This window comes from Nannospalax galili, unplaced genomic scaffold (assembly GCF_000622305.1).
Source record: "Nannospalax galili isolate Female #2095 unplaced genomic scaffold, S.galili_v1.0 scaffold1617, whole genome shotgun sequence".
NCBI classification, from domain to species: domain Eukaryota; kingdom Metazoa; phylum Chordata; class Mammalia; order Rodentia; family Spalacidae; genus Nannospalax; species Nannospalax galili.
In genome coordinates, this window is record NW_008340915.1 from 343,273 (window position 1) to 366,559 (window position 23,287).

General features: G+C 40.8%; 1 protein-coding gene across 1 annotated transcript in view; it reads right to left on the reverse strand.

Annotated features, from left to right (window-relative positions):
• Lrguk (leucine rich repeats and guanylate kinase domain containing) overlaps positions 1 to 23,287 on the reverse strand; it is a 146,742-nt gene that overhangs the window by 61,496 nt on the left and 61,959 nt on the right. The window contains exons 8-12 of the mRNA XM_008836070.3: positions 20,697 to 20,777; positions 18,498 to 18,584; positions 16,363 to 16,469; positions 9,280 to 9,399; positions 1,458 to 1,554 (exon numbers count right to left, since the gene is read on the reverse strand). Of these exons, the coding sequence (XP_008834292.1) occupies positions 1,458 to 1,554; positions 9,280 to 9,399; positions 16,363 to 16,469; positions 18,498 to 18,584; positions 20,697 to 20,777 (492 nt within the window). The remainder of the gene's footprint in view (positions 1 to 1,457; positions 1,555 to 9,279; positions 9,400 to 16,362; positions 16,470 to 18,497; positions 18,585 to 20,696; positions 20,778 to 23,287) is intronic.

Consider the following 23,287-nt stretch of genomic DNA (forward strand, 5'->3'; position numbering starts at 1 on the left):
TACAGTGATTTCTTAGAAGAGGAACTGAACCAGACTAACCTGATTATAGACCCAATAAGGTACAGAACATTAGGGGAGCAGGTGGCGCCTACTAAGAACAGATAAACCAAACTCAGAACAAAATGCCTCATACTCTAACAGCAGAAATTAACATCAGTTGTGGGAACTTGTTGACCTTCATCCTAGAGTTCTGAGAGAACATGTCTCAGTTCTATGAAGAGACTCCTCAAATCTTTTAGGCTTTTACAAATATAAAATTCCAAAGTATTCTTAATAAATCAAATACAATTGCCAAAATACAGCCCTAAGACAAAAGATTTATAATGTCCAAGATGGTCTTTTGGCAAGGTTACAGAGAAAGTGGCCCAGGGAGTGCAGGATTTGCTCACTTGAGTTTCTCTGTGAATACAAGTTTTGAGAACATGCACCATAGACTGAGTTGGTCATCCAACATGAAGCCAATGGAAACAGCATAGCCTAAGCTTAAACGGTTCCATGGTTATGCACATTGGAGGACTAAGCCAAGCTCCATTACTGAGGTGAAGGAGAGAAAGGAGGAAGGAAAGAGGAAAGTGGGTGAGATGCACTTTAATAGCACTACCAGCTGAATGCTGACTTCTTAAGGCAAAAACAAAGAGTCCTTCAGCTCTTCCTCAGTAAGCTTCTTAAGAAAGAAAAAGTGGTATGTGGTTCATTTGGTGGTAGAAGGTATTGTAATATAAACAAAACTGTGGCTCACGGTAAAGAAAAGCAAGAGGCACAGATTTGTTAGCAGTTAAGGCAAAACAGGATGCTCTTTTGGTTAATGAAGTTATGGGTGTATACATTAGCAAGCTGGGCATGGTGGCACACGCCTTTAAACCCAGCACTCAGGAGGCAGAGGCAGAGGCAGGCAGATCTTTATGAGTTCAAAGACACCCTGGTCTATATAGCCAGCTGGGGCTACAGAGAGACCCTATCTCGAAAAGATGAAAAGATTAAATAAATAAATAAATAATAAATAAATAATAAATAAATAACTGGTCAAACATACTAGAGTTCTAAGAACCCCTTCTCACATGAAGGCCAAGAGGCAACAAACAGTGTTTAAGGAAATTCACTCAGACAAGGGCTCTGTGCATTACCACCAATAGCACCATGATCAGGTTTTCCGAGAAAAAAATTCAAACTGAACAAGATTTAGAACATGGACAAAATTTAATTTTCCCTATTTTATTTTATTATTTATCTATTTTTTTTTTTTTTTTTTCTTTTTTGGCCATTTTTGAGACAGGGTCTCCCTGTAGCCCCAGCTTTCCTGGAACTCACTGCCTGCCTCTGCCTCTGAGTGCTGGGATTAAAGGCGTGTGCCACCACGCCCGGCCTCTTTTCCTCATTTTAAAAATCACTATCTTCTCATACTTCTGACAAAGAACATGTATTGCTTGTTTGATAAAAATGACAGGAAACAGTCTTACCATGCTCAGCATTTCATCAAAAACTTCCTGAGAGATAAAATGATAATCAACTCGATCCCCTTCTCCAAAGTAAGGTGGTCTGGTGGTGTGGCAGGCCCTGAAGCCATGAAAACAGAGAGCTCAGTTTATTTCCATCAAGTTGAAGTTCACAATAGAAACTTTCATTGTGAAGAATGCTTAAAAAAATGAAATTGACCCACAAATCATAAATCATAAAGTAATATAATTGTGAAAACACTGGCTTTGAAGCATTAGACTACGTTTAATAACTATATGAGGAGAATACAAATTTTGGCTCATCAATATCAAATTTTTGCTCACCGTTATTTATTACCTCCTGAATCAGCCCCTCTGCCATCAGATAAGATACTTTAAAGAGCATAACAATATTGATTACTCACCCAACGGCTGCCAGATTCTCTCTGATCTATGGGCATTTTCTGCAGGCTCCCTACTCTTTGGCCACTTGCTTTTCAGGACTAAGTTAAAGTGTCACCCTCTCAATCTTAATGCTTTTCCTGACCTCCTCCGGTGTAGCATGTGAGTCTTTTATAGGCTTAGCCTACACAAATCTTGCTCTGACTGCTTGTTTGGGGGCTCATCTCCTCCTCCATTGAAGACAGACATACCTCATTCTCATCTCTGATTCCTACCAAAATGTGCACAGGTCTCCTATGGGAACCCATGGTTCTAATGCTGAGTGAATTCTCAACTCAACCAGGGAGGCCGTTTTGAGCCACTGTATTGAGATAGCATGTCTAAACACACACACACACACACACACACACACACACACACACACACACACACGCAGTACTCTGAAACACCACCACTGTCTCCTTTCATAGTTACCTGATTATTCCTGTCTTCCCAAGCTCAATACATAGCTGGGAGAATTTTGCCCCGTGCTTTATTTGCACTGCATTCCTAACACCTGGCATAAAGCAGGCATTTGCTAAATAATTGTAAAAATCAAGGAAAAAATGAACCATGTAAAGTGGCAACATCTGCAAAGAGGTCCTTTAGATAGGTACCATAAAAGTGACTTGCCCAAGGTCACACTGCAGGCTGGTGTTGTCCCCAGAACTAGAATAGGGTGTTCTCAACTCCCCAGGTCTGGGAATAAAGTTGATTTTAAATTATCAACAGTTTAAAAAGAGGAGACAAGAATTGTTAGGCGCTTAATCTGTGGCTTCATTTTTTTTTTCTTACAGAAGACATGAGCTAGGAATTACTGCTTATTTTTACTTTACAGATGATGGAACTGGGTGCTGCAATTACATATGCTGCTAAGCAGCCACACCAGAATGGCTCCAAAGTCAACTTTTTTTTTTAACAGTACACTAATTTGGAGGGTAAACATAAGCCTCCAAAGCGTCTCCATTACAAAGTCAAAGACATAAATATTTAAAATTCATGTGACTGTTCCCCTTCTAGTATAATCAAGAACCAACTGTACTAGGAAGTTTTAAGGTCTCAAAATTACATTTAAACTGTATACACAGGAAAGAATGTGCATTCAAAACATAGTGACATTTGTTTTGCTGTTGGAACACACTGACATTTCTCCCTGCACCTTGGCAGAAACTTGGGACCCTCTGTCTATTGGTGTCCCCTGACAGTCAGGGAAGATAAATCCATGGCCTGGCATTCTGGGCTGCAAACCCTTATCAAAGTCTTTACACGCTACACTGAATTTACATTTCCCAACAAAAGAATTGACTGGCAGGGAGTGTTGAAGAATTTCTAAAAAGAGACAAAACAAAGCAGCAATTTGAAGTGTGTCAGCAGGTAAACAAGGAGACAGCTTTACTGATGTGGCGAATGCTGATGACAGAGCAGCGAAGGCTGTGGGAATTTCTAGTAAGAAGGACCTAAGATGACCTACATGTGGGCTTTTGACTCTTGTCATCCAATTTGCACATATCCAAACATCTACTGTGCAGCGTGCTGCCCAGATGTGTACATCCTGAAAAGGAAATACTTCATAGCAAAAGCAGTATTTCATGAAACTTACTTAGAAAAATTGTGCCAAACTTAATGAAATGAATTTGCTTGGGCCATCACTTCCAACCCCCTTCTCTGCATAAATATTTCTATGACTTTATTACTTACTCATTAATTTACTAGTTAAATTGTGATAAATAATTAAATCATGGCTTGTAATGGGAGTCACATGTCCTGTTAGTTTCAGTAGCTGATAAACGGACTGAGCTGGAGATCAGTTAGCCCCTGACTGCATCTCTGGTTGTAAAGGACTAAGGGAACTTAGTCTACGGAGGGTTGTCATTGAAGCTCGAAACAGACCATGTCTGTGGAAAGAAATCTGGATGGCTGTCCCAAATGATGGAATTCTAATATCCAGGAAACTGTAACAGGAAGAAAAGATACCCAAGAAGAGTGGGCAGAAGTAGAGGAAGTGGACGTTCTCTGCTGGTTCACAAGCACACGATTTAGAACCTCTGGTCTGCACTAGATTGCTCAGGAAACAATTGTATGGCAATGCTCCTTCATATTTATGCAGAGGTTTGGTGTGAGCACGTGCTTCCAGCAGATTATAGCATGCCATATTGTTCTTTCAAAGTGTAGCCATGAAAGCTTGCCGCATCTGGCGGGTAAATTACATTGTTCTGAACATCCAATGCAAACACATGTTGATAAATCGCTGGATACAATTTAAGGGATTGTGAGCACAAGGAATTTCAGTGCGTCCTGTGTTTGAGTTCAACTCCACAAAGCTGACCCTGCTCATGCTCTAGGAAGTACAGGCTGCCTAACTCATGCTGTTAGCCTCGGGCCCACCCACGCACTTTATTCTAACTAGTCTTCTTGTCTCCAGCTTCCTTCAAGCCCTACCCCAAACTACCCACACCTTACATTCTCTAAAGCACAACTGAAAACATTGTTCCCTGCTTAGAAACTCTTGACTAGACTCCCACCTGTCTTTCCAGCCCTGCCTTTGGCCCCATTCCCTTCCTTATTTCAAGTTTAGCCTTCAGACTTGCTCACTGAATGAAATGCACCGTGGTTCTCAGGAAGGCACCCCTGCCAGGCCCCACAGCTACTCTTTTTCCTGCTTCCATCACAGGCTTTTCACTTCCCTCGTAACACTTCTCAAATTATCTTAAAAAAAAAATGTTTTTTTGAGGGCATGGTGGCACATGCCTTTAATCCCAGCACTGGGGTGGCAGAGATGGGAGTATCTCTGTGAGTTGGAGGCCAGCCTGGTCTATGCAGTGCATTTTGAGCCAGCTGTGGCTACATGGAGACCCTGTCTAAAAAATCAAAAAAAACTGACTGTTTTTATGTGTATGTGCCTGTGTAAGTTTACATTTACTACATGTAGGCAGGTGCCCTGTAAGTCAGAAGAGGGTGTCAGATCACCTGGAATTAGAGATACAGGGAGTTGTGAGTCACCACGTGGGTGTTGGGAACTGAAAGAGTCCTCTGCAAGAGCTGCTGAACCATCTCTCCAGCCCCTCATCAAACTATCTTGTTAGGCAACATTTCCTGCTTATATTATCCTATACTGCTTTGTTTGAAACCAGGACAAGACTCATCTTTGTTTATTTAAGTTTCAGTACCATCACATGGCACACGGACCATAGTCATCAAATATTATTGAATGAATGAATGAATGAGACAGTCTGCAAGGCTGTTACATTTGTGTAAATGGACACAACAGAGTAGACTGAATGCAGGTCACTATAGCTCCTACCATCTAGCTCATGCAGCTAAGTGGCATGTGGGTTTTTTCTTTAGTATAATGCCATATATATATATATATATATATATATATATTTTAGTAGTCAACAGCATGAAAAGCTAATGAAAACAGATTATTATAAAACAGATGGAAGGAGGAATAAACTCTGTCTTTCAGGATGCTTCAGATCGCATGATTGGCCTTAGATCTGGAAGATGCGCAGACATGCTGGTCTTACTTTGTGGGGTCTCAGTACCCAGCACTTCCATAGGAAGTCACTTTTTATGTGGTAGTATAGAGTTAGAAACAAGGAGACTTTGAAGGCAGTACATTTTTATCTCTAGGCCACCTGTAACTAATACAAGTTAAAAAGACTATCCAGGGCTGGAGAGATGGCTCAGTGGTTAAGAGCACTGGCCACTCTTGCAGGACTCAGGTTCAACACCCAGCATCCATATGGTGACTAACAACTGTTTATAACTCCAATTCCAGGAGACCCGATCCCTCTTTTGACTTCCACAGGCATCGCATGACAGTGAGTGTACTTACATACATGCAGGCAATATATTTATACACATAAAAGTAAAATAAAAATCTTTTAAAAAGAAAGAATATCTAACTTATTTCTAAAACAGGAAAAAATAGTGAAATCAAAACTAATACTACAACAGAAGCCCTCAGCACCACTATTTGTTATACAACAGAATTACATTTGTTTCATATATGTGCAACTTAGCAAGTGAAAATTTCACTGAATGTCTTGATGTTGGTCGATAAGTGAAAATTTCACTGAATGTCTTGATGTTGGTCGATAAGTGAAAATTTCACTGAATGTCTTGATGTTGGTCAACGTAACTTGTAAAAGGAATTAAAATACTAGGAAAAAATAAAATAAGTAGGAGGGAAAGAGAAGAGTCAAGCAATCAGGAAAATATCCTGTAGACACTTCTATGTTTTACAAGGAGACTGTATTCAGGGCTTCTTTCATCTAATTAAAATCAACAAAACTTATATTGGATAAGGAACATAAGAAAACTCTAAATAAGACCAGTGACTTTCCCCTGAAGATGTGCTTTGGTTTTATCTTCAGCTGTCATTAAAAGTGGCTGCATATAACAATAGACCCATCGTAGTCTCTTCCATGGATGAAATTTCTAGCTATCCAATGCCCTTCTTTGTGATCCAATGGCCATTGTCTTTTCATTCAAGCCTTGATGGAGTTCTCAGAATGATTTGCCACTGAACAGGTTGAGATCTCTGCCTCCACAAAGATAATGATGATGGCTGACCTATGTTTCTGAGCCTCTGAGGGAGGCTTGATGAGGATGAACTTGGTAGGGGACATTCAGGAGTGTTTTCTACTTACCACTCATTCCAGTCACAAGAGAAAAATCACAATGGCAACACTAACTGGATAGGCATGAAGTCCATTTTAGGTTCTGGTTTTGCCATCTCATGCCTGTACATAAATTCTACATAGTCCTAATTAAGGCATGAGATCTCACTAGATTATAGATTTCATGAAGGCAAGGAGCTCATCAGTTTTCTTACTGTATTATCAGGGACTCAAACATGGAAGAACTCAATAAACACTGAATTCATCAATCCACCCATTTCTCCATATATCCATCATGAAAATCATCTGTTTATCACAATCATTTCAACTAAAACTTGCATACATGACCATTAATTCAGCTGTTCATTTATTCAGTCAGTCATTTAACAAATATTTATTCTCTCTCTTTTTTTGACTTTTATTTTTAGGTCTTTTAGAGACATGGTGTCCCTGTAGCCTCAGCTGGCCTGGAACTTGATACATAGACCAGGCTGGCCTTGAACTCACATGGATTCATCTGCCTCTGCCTCCTGAGTGCTGGGATTAAAGGCGTGTGCCACCACACCCAGCCATATGTTAGGCTAAGCCCTTACTTGGGCTTAGACAAGCAGGGAAACAAATATTAAATAAATCAACTGAATCACAATGGGTAAGGATTGTAATAAGGGAATGACAGGATTGAGTTTAAATGAATAACTGAGCCAGATAAGAACTTAGGAGCAGACTGGACCAGAATCTTGGTAGTAAGTCAATAAAAACCTCCCCAAACATATCAGACCAAGTATACCTTGGCAAGAGCATATCAACAGTAAATAAAAAGGACCAGGCTGAAAGGAGCCAGAAAAAGTCATGGCTCTCTAGGTCACTTTGGTCTGCTGAGATTCCAAATTTATACACTAACACAATAGTCAGTGTACACACTTGACCTGTTTGGCCTTCCATTAATTGTGTTCAGCTTATCTTTTAGAGCAGGTTAAACATAATGACACTCTACACTTCTTTATTCCAATGTTAACTTTTGGTTTATTTTTGCTACTTCAGAGTATTTAAAAATAGTAAGAGATTTTAAAATATTTTATAGTGTCTGTCCTAGAAATGTCTAACTGTGGGTCGTAATTTTAAGTATTTAAATAAATGGGCTTGTTTAAGATTGTATTTACATTATTTGAATATATAAAGCTGAGGGGAAGGAACTTTTTCTGTAATAGCATTAGCAACTAATTTTTTTTTGCTGGTCTATAGAGCTTTGTAGTTACATCTTCAACTCAATGGCAGACACACAGTAATTTAAAAGTAATTCCTTCACCACACATAAAACACCAAAGAGAAAAACAGTTCAAAAGACCGCAGTGTAATTCTAAATCTGATTTCCAGAAACTTCTAAAACACTTCTAAGTCCAATGGGATAGTTTTCTCCGATGTCTCTACTTTTTCTCCCCTCTGTTTTGGTAGCCACTGCAGAGTCACTCATTCAAGTGTGTGGAGTGTTCACCTGAAGGAAAAGACAGGAAACCCCTGTGCCGTCCCTTCTCCAATGACATGTGCCTCTGCACAGGAAGACCTGTCTGGAGATACAGAGCTCCAGAGTTCCAGTCCGAGTTCCAAGCAGCAGTCTCTGCAGCGTAGCGCACTGGGGCACACTCACCACACTGTACTTCATATTGCCATACTACATGTGCTATATAGTGATTCCCTCCGAACTGAAACATTCCATCCTGGAGGAAAGCCCACTAAACTCGGGAAGTTCTAAAGAGCTTACCTCCTTAGGACTCAAGAGGTAAACAACTCAAAAGCCTCCCTAATACCAGATTCACAGACTCTCCCACCCCTCAGGTTATATAGGCTTTAAGGACTGCTGATGACCTGTTGGGAGAGAGCGCCAAGATTCCAGTTTTCATGAGTCATCACCTGCGCTGGACCGGGCTTCAGTGATGCAGCTACCTTTGCTTGCATCATCCACGCTCCTGGGAGTAACCCTCACCCATACTGCTGTAAGTAACTAAATCATCAGCTCACCAAGCTGGGCTTTAAAGGTGGAATCATTACTTTGGTCTGTCACTGATTCCTATCTGGAGTGAGTAGACGTTTGTTCATCTCTCCAGGGTCAGTGTCATACAACAGCACAGCAGCAGATGGACCCTGACTTCAAATGCTATTCTGCTCGATCAACATTTTCAGACCCTAGAGAATGATTTGAGCTGGCATTGAATTAACTTAAACATTTGTACATAAAAGTCTAAGTAAAAGCCAGTGTAGATTGCAGTGTAATAAATGACGAAGAAGCTACCAGACCTCATGGGAAAGGTATATAATGGCACAGATGTGCCTCATTTGTTTCTTTCGTTGGTCGCTGCTATGTATTTACCATCAGTTTTACCAAAGACAAAAGTATTTTGTTTCTTCTTGCTAGTAGCTAAGTTCTTCTGTAAACTAGGAATCCACTTTAACAATCATCTCTACTATATCAATTAGGAATGCAGAAGAGTCAAGATTCCTAGCCCTGCCAAGACCAGGTAATCACACAGATCCAATTTTAATCATTAATTACCTTTAAGGACTGACACACTCACAGTGCTCTGGATTTATGAGGACTTAGCATCTACTGAACATTCAACTTACTTCTAGTTCTGCTGTAAAACATACGTTGTTGTATATATTTATGGATTTGCTTCAAACACATGAAAATTAGCATTCTCTGAGAACTTAGTGGAAGGAAATTATTGATGAATCCAAAAACATGAACGCATTTCCAAGACTTACATGTCAATAAACAAACTTACCCATATCTGAAGTAAGTATTAAACTGTCTGCAGAGGCGGTGGGCAAGTTCTCGTTTTCCACAAGCTTGAGGACCAGCTAGGACCAGCATAGGATAAGGGGCATCCAGACTGGGCAGAGTGCTACAACAAAATCAGAATGATTTACTGTTCTGCTTCCACCAGACATGCAGTGTATTAACTACTTGCATTAGGTGACGTCTCTACATCATAGCTAAGGAGTATTTGCTGCAGGGTGCTCTCATTTTCCAGAAGCAAATAGATTATATCAAAACAAAATTCAAAGCAGAGATAATAAGGTGAAATGCAAACTTATACAAATTTACCTGACCAAGCTTTTCTAAAGAAAAAAATATGGTAAGACACATTAGTTCTTGATTGCAAAGTATTCCTTCCAAAACTTATCAATGAGAGAAGTGACTGAATTATGAGAATCAGTGCTAGAATACAGATATGCAAAGCAAGTTTCAAGATAATGATGAAAGTTTACATGAGGTATGATTGTGTGCCAGGCACTGCTCTAAGAGATTTACATGTATTCCCTCATTTAATTATCACAAGAAGCTAATAAGGCTGTTTCTGTCATTATACTCATTTAACACAAATAGGCTGAAATAAAGAAAGGTGACTAAAGTAAGGGTTGATATATGATTCTAGGCTTAGCTTCTAGCCCAGAACACTGAAGAATGAAATTATTAATACAATCTCCTACAACATGCTGAGCTCGTGTGCTTGACTCAAGAAATGAACTACAGAAACAAAGAATACAATAAAATATGTTGGAGAGTATAGCTGAGGTGTGGGTTCAATGAAGACTGAAAAACATGAAATAGCATGCTTTTCTACTTCTGTGAATACTCATGGGAAAAAGGGGGGGAGGCTTGAGAGCAAAAGTGTATAGAAAATACACATAACAAGTAGACAGAAAGATTTCTCTAGGGATGCAGAGCCTGCCTGTAACTAGAGCCTGTGTAGGAGGAAAGAGGGAGCAGTGGGTGCTTTCTGACGGATCTGAGGACGGGAGCCCTCCAAACACCCATTGGGCATCCACTGGAAGCAGAGAGAATGCAAAAGCCTGCTCATGACTGTTCACAACTTTATTCGTGGCACCCCCAAACTGAAATCAATGCAAATGTTCTTTAACATTTAACATGTAAACGGTTAAACTAATGGTTTAACCATTAGCTATATATTTATAATATGTATATGTATAGATATGTATAGATATACTTATGCCCTGGAATATTACTTAGCAATAAAAGAGAATAAGCTATTAATGCATGCAACTACTTGGAGGAATTCCTAGGAACTTATGCCACAGAGGATGGAAGGTTGTCAATTTTGGAAAAGTTATATGGTATAATCCATGCACATCATCTCCTTAAAATGGCAACATTATGAGATGGGGGTAGACTCATGCTTGCCAGGGATGAGGGAAGATGAGAGGGATGGAAAGAAGAGTTACAGATATTAAGAGGTGCCTCAAGGGAGTCTTGTGATGAAACTGCTGTATCTTGACTGCAGGGGTGCTCAGATGAACCGACACGTGAAAATACTGCACAGAACTAAGGAAAGCCAGGCACACCTGAGCACCTGCAAAAACTGAAGAAATCTGGTTAGGTCAGAAGGCTTCTTGGTCAGTTTCCTGGGTTTCATATTCACTAACAAAGTTATACATAATACCACCATTGGGGAAAATGGGTGAAAGGCACATGTAATTCCTCTGTACTCTTTCTTATAACCACATGCCTGTCAATGACACCTTCAAAATGAATTTGTAATAAAAACAGCTAAAAAGAAAAATAATTTGTGAGAAAAGTGACAACTATTGAAAATAGGAAAAAGAAATCTTCCTGACCAAAAAAATTAAAGCAGAGACTGGAGAGCTGGCTCCGCAGTTGAAAGCACTGGCTGCTCTTCCAGAGGACCTCGGTTCAATTCCCAGCACTCACATGGCTGCAACTACAGTTCTAGGGGTTCAGATATCCTCTTCTGACCTCTGCAGGTACCAGGCACTCATACACATAAAAATAATACATAAAATAAATTTTAAAAAGAGCAAAACAAAATAGGAAAAATGTTGAAGATTAACATTTTTCCTAAAATAAAAATACATAAAACCGCACATTATATCTAAAATAGCCCAGAATAACCAGTAGCAAGACACAGTCTGCTAAAATTATTGGACCTTTAAAACAAAACAAAGAAAAAGAACTAGAAAGAGAGCATATGACTTATAAAATGAAACATAAATGCTGAGACTTTGTCAATGTCTGTGTGAAAAGATGGAACCACCTCCAAGCTATTTATGAGCTACAATTTTTATACTTCATAGAAATTGTTTTCAGATATAAAAGGCACAAACTATTACAGCACAAAAGGATTCTGGTCTCACAACTCTTTCTAAGGAATCTACTAGAAAATGAGTTTCATGCCACCAAGATGACTTGGGACATTAATGAGAGGACCAGAAGTGACCAGAACCGAGAACTAAGACTAAATAAGGAAGGCTGGCCTGTTGCAGCTCTATGCTGTGACCACTGAGTGCTGCATGATAGCTTTAAAATGGTGTCATTAATGCTCTCACAAACTATACCGACAGACACATTCAGAGACAGAAAGCAGACTAGAGGTCATCAGAGACCAGGTGTAGGGGAGAACAGAGGCTCATTGCTGAATGCGTACACTTTCTGTTTGGGAGGATAAAAGTGCTTTGAAACAGATGATGGTCACTATGTAACACCACGAGTGCATCAGATGTCACCAAACTGCACATTTGAAATTCTTACTATACAAATGCTATGATGCACATATTCTGTCATGCTAAAAGTTGGAAAAGCATTAAATAGTAGGACATGGGCAAAACTCAGAGCTGCTTTTAATGATTTTCAGATCATCATGGTACAAGATTTTAAAATTGAGTTGTTATGGGATTTTGTAATTCTAGCCTCCTTTACTAAATCTTTGAGAATAAGAATTCTTGGGGTAAGAGTAAAGGAAATACAGACATAATAGGGAAGAATCTAAATAAAAGCTTAACTGTAGTCTTAAAATTTATTTGTAAGGATCATTATGCATTTTGCGATTATTTGTTTCTAGATAAATGCAGGTAGATCTATGTAGATATACAGAAATAGATACGAAGGATGGATGGACAGATGGATGGACAGATGGATGGATAAAAAGAATTATGTCCCTAGCTTTTTCCACTAAAATGCTAGAAACAATGACCAATTGAGTAGGAATGAGCATCTCCAGCACTTGGGACTTGACAATACCATCTCAGTAAAATCAGGCGTACTAAAGAAATGGCCAGAACCCATAAAATGATCCTGGGGAAGTCTGCCATACCAAGGAGCGAAAAAAGCTACCAGGAGTACCAGTCCACTAAAGGTTTGTCTGGGCCATTTTAATCAGGTGTCCTGACCCCAGTCATGCCAGGTGAGGGGAGAGTGATTCTCCAATAATATAGCATACAGTTTACAAGACCAAGTGCCACGATTTATCTCCTGGAGCTTGACTTCTGGGGCTACAGGGGGTTGGGGGACTGTGTGCTGGCCCAGAGTGGGAAGGGCAGTGGCAGGGCTGGCTGCATGCCAGCCACTAAATCAGAACTGTGAACCTTGCTCTATCCTTCAGCCTCCACACCTGGTTGGCCTTTGCCCTTGTTTATCTAACAGCCAAAAATGATCAAGAAATGGATGTTCATCAACCACTGCTACAATTTCTTCCATACATGTTCTTACACAGACATACCCTAAAGCATCAAGCAAGTAACATTATGAACTGGAAAAAGAATACTAGGGTATGAGTGTCTGTCCTGGTTTGTTTCTCCATTGCTGTGAAAAAACACTGACCAATATCAACTTGGGGAGGAAAGGGTTTTATTTAGTTTACACATTCTGGGTCACAGTTCACCCGGGAGCCCAAGGTAGGAACTCAGGGAAGGAACTTGGAGGCAGGAGCTGGAGCACAGGCAATGGAGGAACACTGCTTACTGGCATGCTCCCTGGCCCCTGCTCAGCCTTCTTTCTTATGAAACATAGGCTCACCTGCCCAGGGGTGGCACCACCCACAGTGGGCTGGGCCCTCCCACGTCACTCATCAAGAAGATGCCCCTCAGACATGGCCACAGGCCAGTCCAATAGAGGAAATTCCCCAATTGAGGGTCCCTCAACACAGGTGTGTCAAGTAGACACTAAAGCTATCCAGCACAATTGATCCCTTGTCAACTTGACACAAACATCACTATTAAACCATAACCTTTCCAATTCTTGTCCCCAAGATCTGATGTTAACATTAATATCACAACATAAGACAGTACAACCTTAAAAACCCCACAGTCCTTAAAAAAATCCAAACACTTAAAAGTCCATAGTCTCTTAGTAGTTTCTTAACTGTGGGTGGGCTTCTGTAAAATCCAAAACAAATACTGTCTTATTTCAGAGGGAAGAATCGGGCACACCTAAGCAAAACCAAAGTCCAGCAAAAGTAGCTCGAGGCTGGGCATCTGGAATTCACTCATGATCTTCTGGACTCCAAAGGGTTCTGGCAGCTCCACTTCTAAGTCTACCGTCCACAGCACACACAGCTCATCTCACAGACCCAGGCCAGCTCCATTCCACACTACTGCTCTCCTTGGTGGTCGTCCCATGGTCCAGGCATCTGCCAAAACCTGGGGTCTCCACCGAAACTGAGGCTACACCTTCACCAATGGCCTCTTCTTGCCTCTTGGGGTGCAAAGCCTCAGATTCTCTCCATGACCCCTTCAATCCTGGGGTCATCACTGCAACTGAAGCTGCACTTTCACCTATGGCCTTTCCTGGCCTCTCAGAGTGCCAAGCCTCAGCTGCTCTCTATAACCCCTTCACGCTTTCAACACCAGAACCATTCGGGAGACTCTTAGACATTGCCAAGTCCTGCTTCCAGCTTGAGACAGAGGCTCGGGTCCCCTCTGTGTGCTGACCCTGAGGAAATACCTCCCAGAAGACTTCATCACAATGATGTTGGTATCTTGTTACTTACAGCTGATTTTTCAGCCCCAGCTAACCAGCATCAATTGTCCCAGTAAAGCAAAGGTTTTACTCGACCAGAACCCACAGATTCTCAATTCAAAATCTCACACGAACAGCCCTGATAGTCTCTGCTTCTCTTTGAAGCTTCACAAGCCAGGCCTCCATTGCCCACAATTCTTTCAACATAACTGTTCCAAGCTCCACAGCAACAAACTCTAAGCACTCAATGGCTTTTCCAGCCCAAAGTTCAGAACGCTTCCGCAGTCCTCCCAAAAACATCAAGGTCAGGTCTGTCACAGCAATACCCCAACTCTCTGGTACCAAGTTCTGTCCTAGTTTGTTTGTCCATTGCTGTGACAAAACACTCTAATATCAACTTGGGGAAGAAAGGGTTTATTTATCTTACGTATCTTGGGTCACAGTTCATCTGGGAGCCCAAGGTAGGAACTCAGGGAAGGAACTTGGAGGCAGGAGCTGGAGCACAGGCCATGGAGGAACACTGCTTACTGGCTTGCTCCCTGGCCCCTGCTCAGCCTTCTTTCTTATGTAACACAGGCCCACCTGCCCAGGGGTGGCACCACCCACAGTGGACTGGGCCCTCCCACATCACTCATCAAGATGCCCCTCAGACATGGCCACAGGCCAGTCCAATAGAGGCAATTCCCCAATTGAGGCTCCTTCAACCCAGGTGTGACAAGTTGACACTAAAGCTATCCAGCACAGTGTCCTTCTTTCAAGTGAAATGTACTTCCAGATGAACAGAAATAAAGGATAAATCTTTTCACCTAGAGGTTTCTCATAAACATCCCAAACTGTCAATGTCGACATGATTACATTATATGTAAAAATCATGTCTTGGCTTACAAAATAAAACATTTTGCTCTCTGTGGGAACCGACCATGTGACGCGCAGGAGCAAACACCACATGAAGAAGAGACGCTGTTTATATCCAAGAGTTTTACAAGTATTTTTAAAATGCCTTTGGGTATTGATAGACTTTCTGGGTTATACTTATAGCATAAATGGCCATCTGCTCTGACAGATTGTTTAAAAAGAAATGGAGAAGCCGTGGTAAATCTGTCTTCAAATTTGGAGGTGAGAGACTCTGCTCATGTGCGTGGCCCAGCTAGGCGGCAACTCCCTGCTGGGCTGATGGCAGCTCAAGGCAGACTATCCAGGTTTCCCTGAGGTGAGCCGGGCTTCCTTTTAGGGACTCCCTAATAGTCTGAATTCATAGAATGTTCTTGGGCAGAAGTATTTAGCATCTATTTACAGTTAAAGAAAGGTTTACAATGGATATTATGACAGTTAATTTTGATAATCAACTTATTTGGATTAAGAAAGAAAGCCTAGGACATTAGTGAGGCATGCCTTTGGGAGTATCTTTGAGGGTGTTTCCAGACAGGATTACCTGAGGGGAATATGGACCTACCCTGAATGTGTGAGGCACCATCCTGTAAGCTGGCATCCAGGACTGAGTATATGGGGGAAAAGGAAAAAAATCAACTGAGCACCTGTATTTCCATCTCTCTGCTTCCTGATCTGCCCAGGCGTGAAATAGCTCCTGCTGTTATAGCCGGGAGTTGGTCCTGCCTCCCTGTCCTCCTACCTTGACAGACTATGTTCCCTCAAACCACGAGACATCCCTCCTCTCTTAAAATGCATTCTGACAAGAATTTCATCAGAGCAATGAGAATAATATACATATAAATAGCAATTTCCTGTTAATGAGATTAATGTCTGTCTGTGTTTCTATCCTAAGGCAGAGAAGTTAACAGGCCTTATCTTAGAATTCACTGTCATTTGATTCAGGGTAGCTAGCATACAAGGGACCAGATGAAAGAGTGTCAATCGGCTCATTACCACGTGGGAACACGACCAATACACAGGAACAGGCTATGACTGAGACAATACTATCTACCAAACAAAGACGTGGCCCTTTTCTTCAGCAAAGGTGGGAAAACAGCTATTACAGGGAATGAATGGGCCACAGAATAGAGGTTAGGGGGAATGATGGGGCTGTCTTCTGCTTGCTCATCCTGAGCTCTACCTGTGGAGTCATAATAAATACCTGTCAAAGATCCTCTGTGGCTGCATCATGCTGTTGACAACATGGGTCAGGTGATCTCGGACAGCTACCACTTCAGGGGGAGGGTCATACCTATTCACTGCTGAAACCTTTTCAGAATTAGAAAAGAAAAGGGGGAAAATGTTTGTTTCTCAGACGACAAGGCTTAGACTTTCCAAAATGAAAATTACAGACATTACCAGATTTACAAGGCAATTTAACACATGCTCATGAGCCTTGGTATACACTTAAAAAATGTTTATATATTTTAATTTTATGTGTATGAGTGTTTTGCTTGCATATAAGTGCACCCAAGGCATACAATGGCCATGGAGGCCAGAAGAGGGGCATCAGATCCCTCAAACTGGAGTTAAGAAAGGGTGTTAGCTATTATGTGGGTTCTGGGAACTGAACCCAGGTCCTCTGGAAGAGTAGTAAGTGCTCTTAACCACTGAGTCATCTCTCCAGTTCCTCCCCTGATATTTTGAGACAGGGTCTCACTATGTAGCTCTAGCTGGCTTGCAACTTGTTTTGTAGACCAGGCTAGCCTTGAACTCAGAGATCCACCTGCCTCTGCCTCCCAATTAAAGAGATGTACCACCATGTCTGGCTGGTATTCAGTTTTGATGTCCTAGTTTGTTCTTCATTGCTGTGACAAAATACTCTGACCAATACCAACTTGGGGAGGAAAGGGTTTATTCAGCTTACATCTGAATGTAAGGTCGCAGTTCATCAGGGAGCCCAAGGTAGGAACTCAGGGCAGGAACCTGGAAGCAGGAACTGGAGCACAGGCCATGGAGGAACACTGCTTACTGGCTTGCTCCTCTGGCCCTGCTCAGCCTGCTTTCTTATGCAACACAGGCCCACCTGCCCAGGGGTGGTACCCCCCCCACTAAGCTGGGCCCTCCCACATCACTTATCAAGAAGATGCCCCTCAGATATGGCCACAGGCCAATCCAATAGAGGCAATTCCCCAATTGAGGCTCCCTCAACCCAGGTGTGTCAAGTTGACACTAAAGCTATCCAGCACACTTGACATCAATTCTAACTTTCCTAAAACCTAAAAAAATGACAGTTATTGTAAAATATTGAGTGGAGCCCTTTGAACCTCTTCTTTATATTCCCTAGTATGGGGGTGGGGGGGACTCAAACTAAATCTCTGAATCCAAGATCGTTTTAATACAATAAACACTCCAACTTTAGTATGAGAAGAAGGAACAAAGTTTATTCGAGATTCCTGAGAATGTCTCCTTCATGTCTTCACATCTGGAACTACTCCCTCCTCACACACTACTAACCTCCCGCCTCTCTTACCTTGCCCTTTCTCTCAGGAATACAGGCCTTTTCCTCAGTGTATAATCTTCTATTTTTGACATCCTTCTAAATACATTAATCCTTTACTTATGTGACTTTAATTTTTATTCTACTTGCAAAATGCTAAAAGAGGAATGGCCGGAGTGGCTGGGAGTGTGGGGATAATAATACAGAACATCTAGAACTACTTCTAGCCTCTGGGCAGAAAGGCATTTATGAGATGGAATATGTGCCTACCTATTTACACCTATTTTAATCCCATCTCAACTTGTATCCAGTGTAAGAAATCCCTCATTAGCAGCTATTTCTGCCACAGCTACTGTAGGGAGGCAGGTGCTACAAAGCATTCAAAGTCTGGTTACTCCGAAATGATATGAATCAGATGAATCATTTTAAAGAGCCGAATTAAAGGAATTAAAATACCAGAGTAGTGATTTAAGTATCTTTTAATTGTATATGACATAGTACATATAAATGACATAGTATACCTCATTGTTGGTTTTTAAAATAACATATATACAATTGCAGACTCTGCTAGTAGGGAAGCTATCTAAACTGCTAACCAGCCACAACAGCCTAGACGGCAGGACAGGAAGACCTTGTTCTTCACCGCCCAGCTTTCCATTGTACATACCTGTCACCACATGTGTTGATACCCAGCTTTATAGAGGTTTCAACTGACAAATCCTAGGAAAGGAAATCTCTCCTAAAGAAGACTTAATTTGCGTGATGCTATGCATCTCATTGATTGATTATATTGGTCCTGCAGCATGAGCTTCGGAGCACACTAACCTAAAAGCATATGAAGTGATATGATTACATACCTTTTCCTCCACTTTAATCTTCTTCTGATCTAATTCCGTCAGTCGCAGTAGCATAAATATTACAAAGAACCAGTATTCGGATTTTTCCTATTTAAAATAACAAGAGGACTATTCAATTGCCTTCCGTCCCCAGGCCAGCAAGCACCAGCTTTCTATTCTCAAGGGTTTGATGCTTTCAGGATCCACTAGCCCAACTTCCACAAGCCCCCTGCCCCCAGGACTCTACATTTTCATGTTTAAATTAAAAACCAACATGCAGAATGTGCTTTGTCATTTATAAAGCTCTTCAAATGTGTGGATCTTATTAATCTCCCTGAGAAATAAGCAGGGTAGGTAGGATTATCCTCAGAGAAGTGCAGCATCTCATCTAAGATTCCAAACCCTCTCCTAATATCAAAGAGTTTCATTACTGAAAATAATGAAATTTTATTATTTCTTATGCTCTTATCATGGATTTATTGTTTATTGTGTTCTTCTACATTAGTTGATCTCATTCATTATAAACTTGTCTTACAATAATAAAATGATACTCATTTGTGAGACAAATTCCTTCTCACTTCCTATCACCGGCTGGGCTGTGTTAGGATTATCTGCTTTTAAAACTAATTGACTGTATTTTGGATAAGACGTTTCAGCCCTTTGAAGGGCTACTGGTGGAAGATGCCTTTCGTAGATGAGAATGCAGAAGGAATAAAAACATTAAAGGATCTTTACTTAGGTTCCCAATACAAAGAAAAGGGAGCTGGAAATGCTCATCAGCCTGAATTGATTAGTCCATGCTGCACACATGTACTGAGCTGCCACAGTGCACCCCAGAAATGTGCATGATTATTACACATCAATTAAAACTTTTTAAAGCTTCTCTTACACACTTGAACATAGAAGAGTTGTGGAGAGTATTTGTACATAAATGTATTAATGTGCATGAAAGTGATGTCTATTTATACATCTGCAGAGCACTGTTTGTGGCTCAGAAACCAGAGTATGATGGTCACTTTCAGTTCTTCCTTTCCCTTAGGTACTTTAAAATTGCCTGAATGTTCCCATGTCTGTTTTTTGTTTTGTTTTGTTTTATTTTGTTTTGTTTTACATATATGCGTGTATTGCCTGCATGTAGGTGAGTGCACCCGTGTTGTGGAATGCCCTCGGAGGACAGAAGAGGCTGTCAGATCCTCTGGAACTGGAGTTATAGACAGTTGTTAGCTGCCATGTGGGTGCTGAGATTCAAACCTGGGTCTTCTGCAAGAACAACCAGTGTTCTTAACCACTAAGCCATCTCTCCAGCCCCATGGTTTTATTTTTATATCTTTTTGTTGTTGTTGTTTTTATTTTGTTTCTTCACTTGTTCGGACATATTCATCAAGATATAAGCAGAGTAAATAAAAGAGATACGGAGATCCATGGAGGCAAATGTGAAGCACACAGGTAGAAAAATACAACGAAGGCCAGACGGACATGGAACAAGGGACAGAGGCTGGAGGAATGGATTTATCAATCAAGGAAAAAGGAGGAACTTGGAAAATGGTCTCTGATCCTTAAATCCCAGAAGCTTTATAAGCTTCTAGGATATCATTTTATCCTATAATCATTTTACAACCATGCCAATTTCATGGCTATGTCCAGGCAAATTACTTTAGGATCCTAATTTTACACTGTCTTTCCTCTTATAAAATAGGAATTGTATTCTGTCTATACCTCTGGGGTCTTGTATTCTCTAATATGAAAGAACATCGCTCTACAACCTTGTTAGTTCCCTCCTGTAATATTTTTTTTTTTTTTTTTTTTTTTTTTTTTTTTAAAAAAAAAAAAAAAAAAAAAAGATGGCCTGGAACTCACTGTGTAGACCAAGCCGGCCTTGAACTCACAGAGATCTGCCTGCCTCTACCTCCTGAGTGCTGGGATTAAAGGCATATGCCACCACACCCAGCCCTCCTGTAATTTTTTAGCACCACCCACCATGAACCACAAATGACCATGCTAAGGAGGTAATAACATTCAATTTCAGGCTTTATTGAAACTGGTGGAGTTTGGTAGCTTACTAACCATGAAAGACAATCTTACTTCTTTAAAACAAGTTGTTTAAAATATTAGTTTACTTAGCTCTTCTGTTTTCAGAAGCCCATTGAAGATCCAAGAAAGTCCTTGTTTTCCTCCCCTCCCTCCTTCTCCCCTCCTCCCCAGATGTAAATGACCTCACACCTGAATTGGATTTCTTAGAAGATTGAGAATTCGAAGGATAGGAAGATTTTCAATGTATTCTATTTCATTCAGCTCAGCAATCTGCTTAATCAAAAAATACATATATTATTAACAGACAATGAACAAAGACAATAGGAAACAATATAGTAGCCAATATAATTAGATCCTTTAAATTCAATTTATTTAAAACTTGTCTGGTGAATATCCAGTGTTGTAATGAGAACTCTACAAAGCTACTGCAGAACCCAGAAATGAGTATAAGCTCCTCAGTAAATGTGAGCACACAGGGTCCCATTTTCTCTTTCTCCCTCAGGCTAGAAAACAGTAAGCTTTTCCTCTCACCCATGTTTATTTTAAGTAGACATAAAGTAAGATGCAAAGTAAGAGAAATGGAATCCACCCCTGTCTCAGCCCTCCCGTTCCGTGACTTCACTTCCCAACCCAGTTTCTTTTCCCCTACATCTGGGACTGGCAAAGCCTTCTGACTTCTTGGACATATGCGGTTCTATTGCATTTTCCATGACAGAATTACAATGAAAATTGCATGACATTTTTCTTGAGTGTTCTCTGCTCAACCTGCTATGTACATATTTTTGTGTATAGGTTATATTTTACAATTTAAAAAGAGAAAAGATTGTCCAGTTGGAAGTGTGTCTTTTTTTTTTTTTTAACAGGGTTTCCTCTGTACCCCCAGCTGGTCTAGAACTCATTATATAGACAAGGCTGACCTTGATCTCCTGCCTCTGTCTCCAGAGTGCTGGGTTTGAAAGCATGTACCACCATGCCCTAATTTAACTAGGGATACAGTCTGGGTTACAGTGGGCCTGCATCCTCCACTAAACTAAAGACAAGTAGGTTTATTTAAATCTCCACAATTACAAAATAACAATCTTACGTCAGGCACAGATAGTGGATTTGGGGGCGTCTTTTCAAGACAGGATCTCCCTGTAGCCCCAGCTGCTCTGGAACTTACTATGTAGATAAGGCTGGCCTTGATTTCACAGAAATCTGCCTGCTTCTGCCTCCCACAAGCTGGGATCAAAGGTGTGCACCACCACGCCCAGCTAATAGTGTATTTTGTAATTAGTAGTCATTTCTCACAACATTTCTGAATGTTAAAACATTCTACCATCTGGGTCAATCACAAGTAACTCCTGAGTTATCCTGCCACAAGTGCCACCAAAATGTCAATTAGCCCCAAAGCTAAGTCAAGGAGGGACATCTGCACCATGTTCAAAGGATGCCATTTTTTGATGATGTAATATGAAAGGTGAGCTCAGAAGTTGTAACATACAACCCCCACATAGTAGCTAGCTACAACAGAGATATGTTACTGGACACATCTTTCCCAGAAGATGACAGAATTTTCCACTAGACCGCCATTTAGATCATCTATACGAAAAAGTAATCTGTTCTTACAGTGTGTTATTTAGGAAGGTGGAAAGTAAATTTGACTCATATTGTTCCATTTTGAGCAATAGATTTGATTTCTGTCTAGCACACAGCTCTTAACACAAACATTAAGAGGAAGTATGCTCTGTGAGGGGGACAAAAAAAAAAAAAAAAAAAAGAGGAAGTATGTTCCCGAAGTCACCATGTCTCACCAATATACCTGTGTTCATAGTTGCTCAGAGTGGAAATTGGTTTCTTCTTTCCAAAAAGCAATCAGCTGTGTTACAGGAACCCAGCTATCCTACTTCAGATTTATATTAAAGCAATCATCAGACAGGCAAAAACTACATAGAATAATATTCAGTCTTTGTTACTAAAAGTCAAACATCTCTAATTTCCTAGGAACTCTATCCATCATTATGTAATTAACGAGTCACTACACAGTCCTATAGCAGGAACAGTATGCATTCATTTTAGAAGACAGAAGTACATATGGTGACTGACATAGAAAGATCTTGATATGTTACAAATATCATGACAAGAACAATCATGTGCTATATAAAATTTCCACCAAGATGTCATCTGGGGTCAGCGTGTCTTTTATGAATCAGAGGATCCAGCTTTCCCCTCACTCCTTCCAAGGGTAGAATGAGGGTGGAAAGGGGAACACCACACTGGGATAGGCCTCCTGCTAAGGAAGCAATGTGCAATAGATGCTCGTCGCCCTGAGTGTGTGCCACTTTCCTATCCAACTTCACCCCAGCAGACCCCATCCCGGTAGCTCTCCATAAGACCACAGACCTGACACTGTGTATGCAGCAGACTTCTATAAAAGGTGTAGAGACAACAGCACCTCAAATATCTGAAACTAAAATATTGCCCAAAAGGTTAAATTCTTCCAGAACTTCAGCCTTCTGCTGCCAAGAATATCCTGCTGGTACCTTCAGTAACCTCCTTAGACCATGGTAACCACTAATTCACAAAATCTGTCAATTCTCATTCTCTCTCTCTCTCTCTCTCTCTCTCTCTCTCTCTCCCCCTTCTTCCTCCCATCCTTCCTTCCTTCCTTTTTCTGTTTTTATCATTTCCTTCTTGGCTATGCTCTCTAAGAATCACTACCCAGACCTAAAGAAGTCTGTTCAGGCCTTTTCTTTTTTAAGTGTGCGAGCGTGCGTGCGTGCGTGTGTGTCCAGGAAACT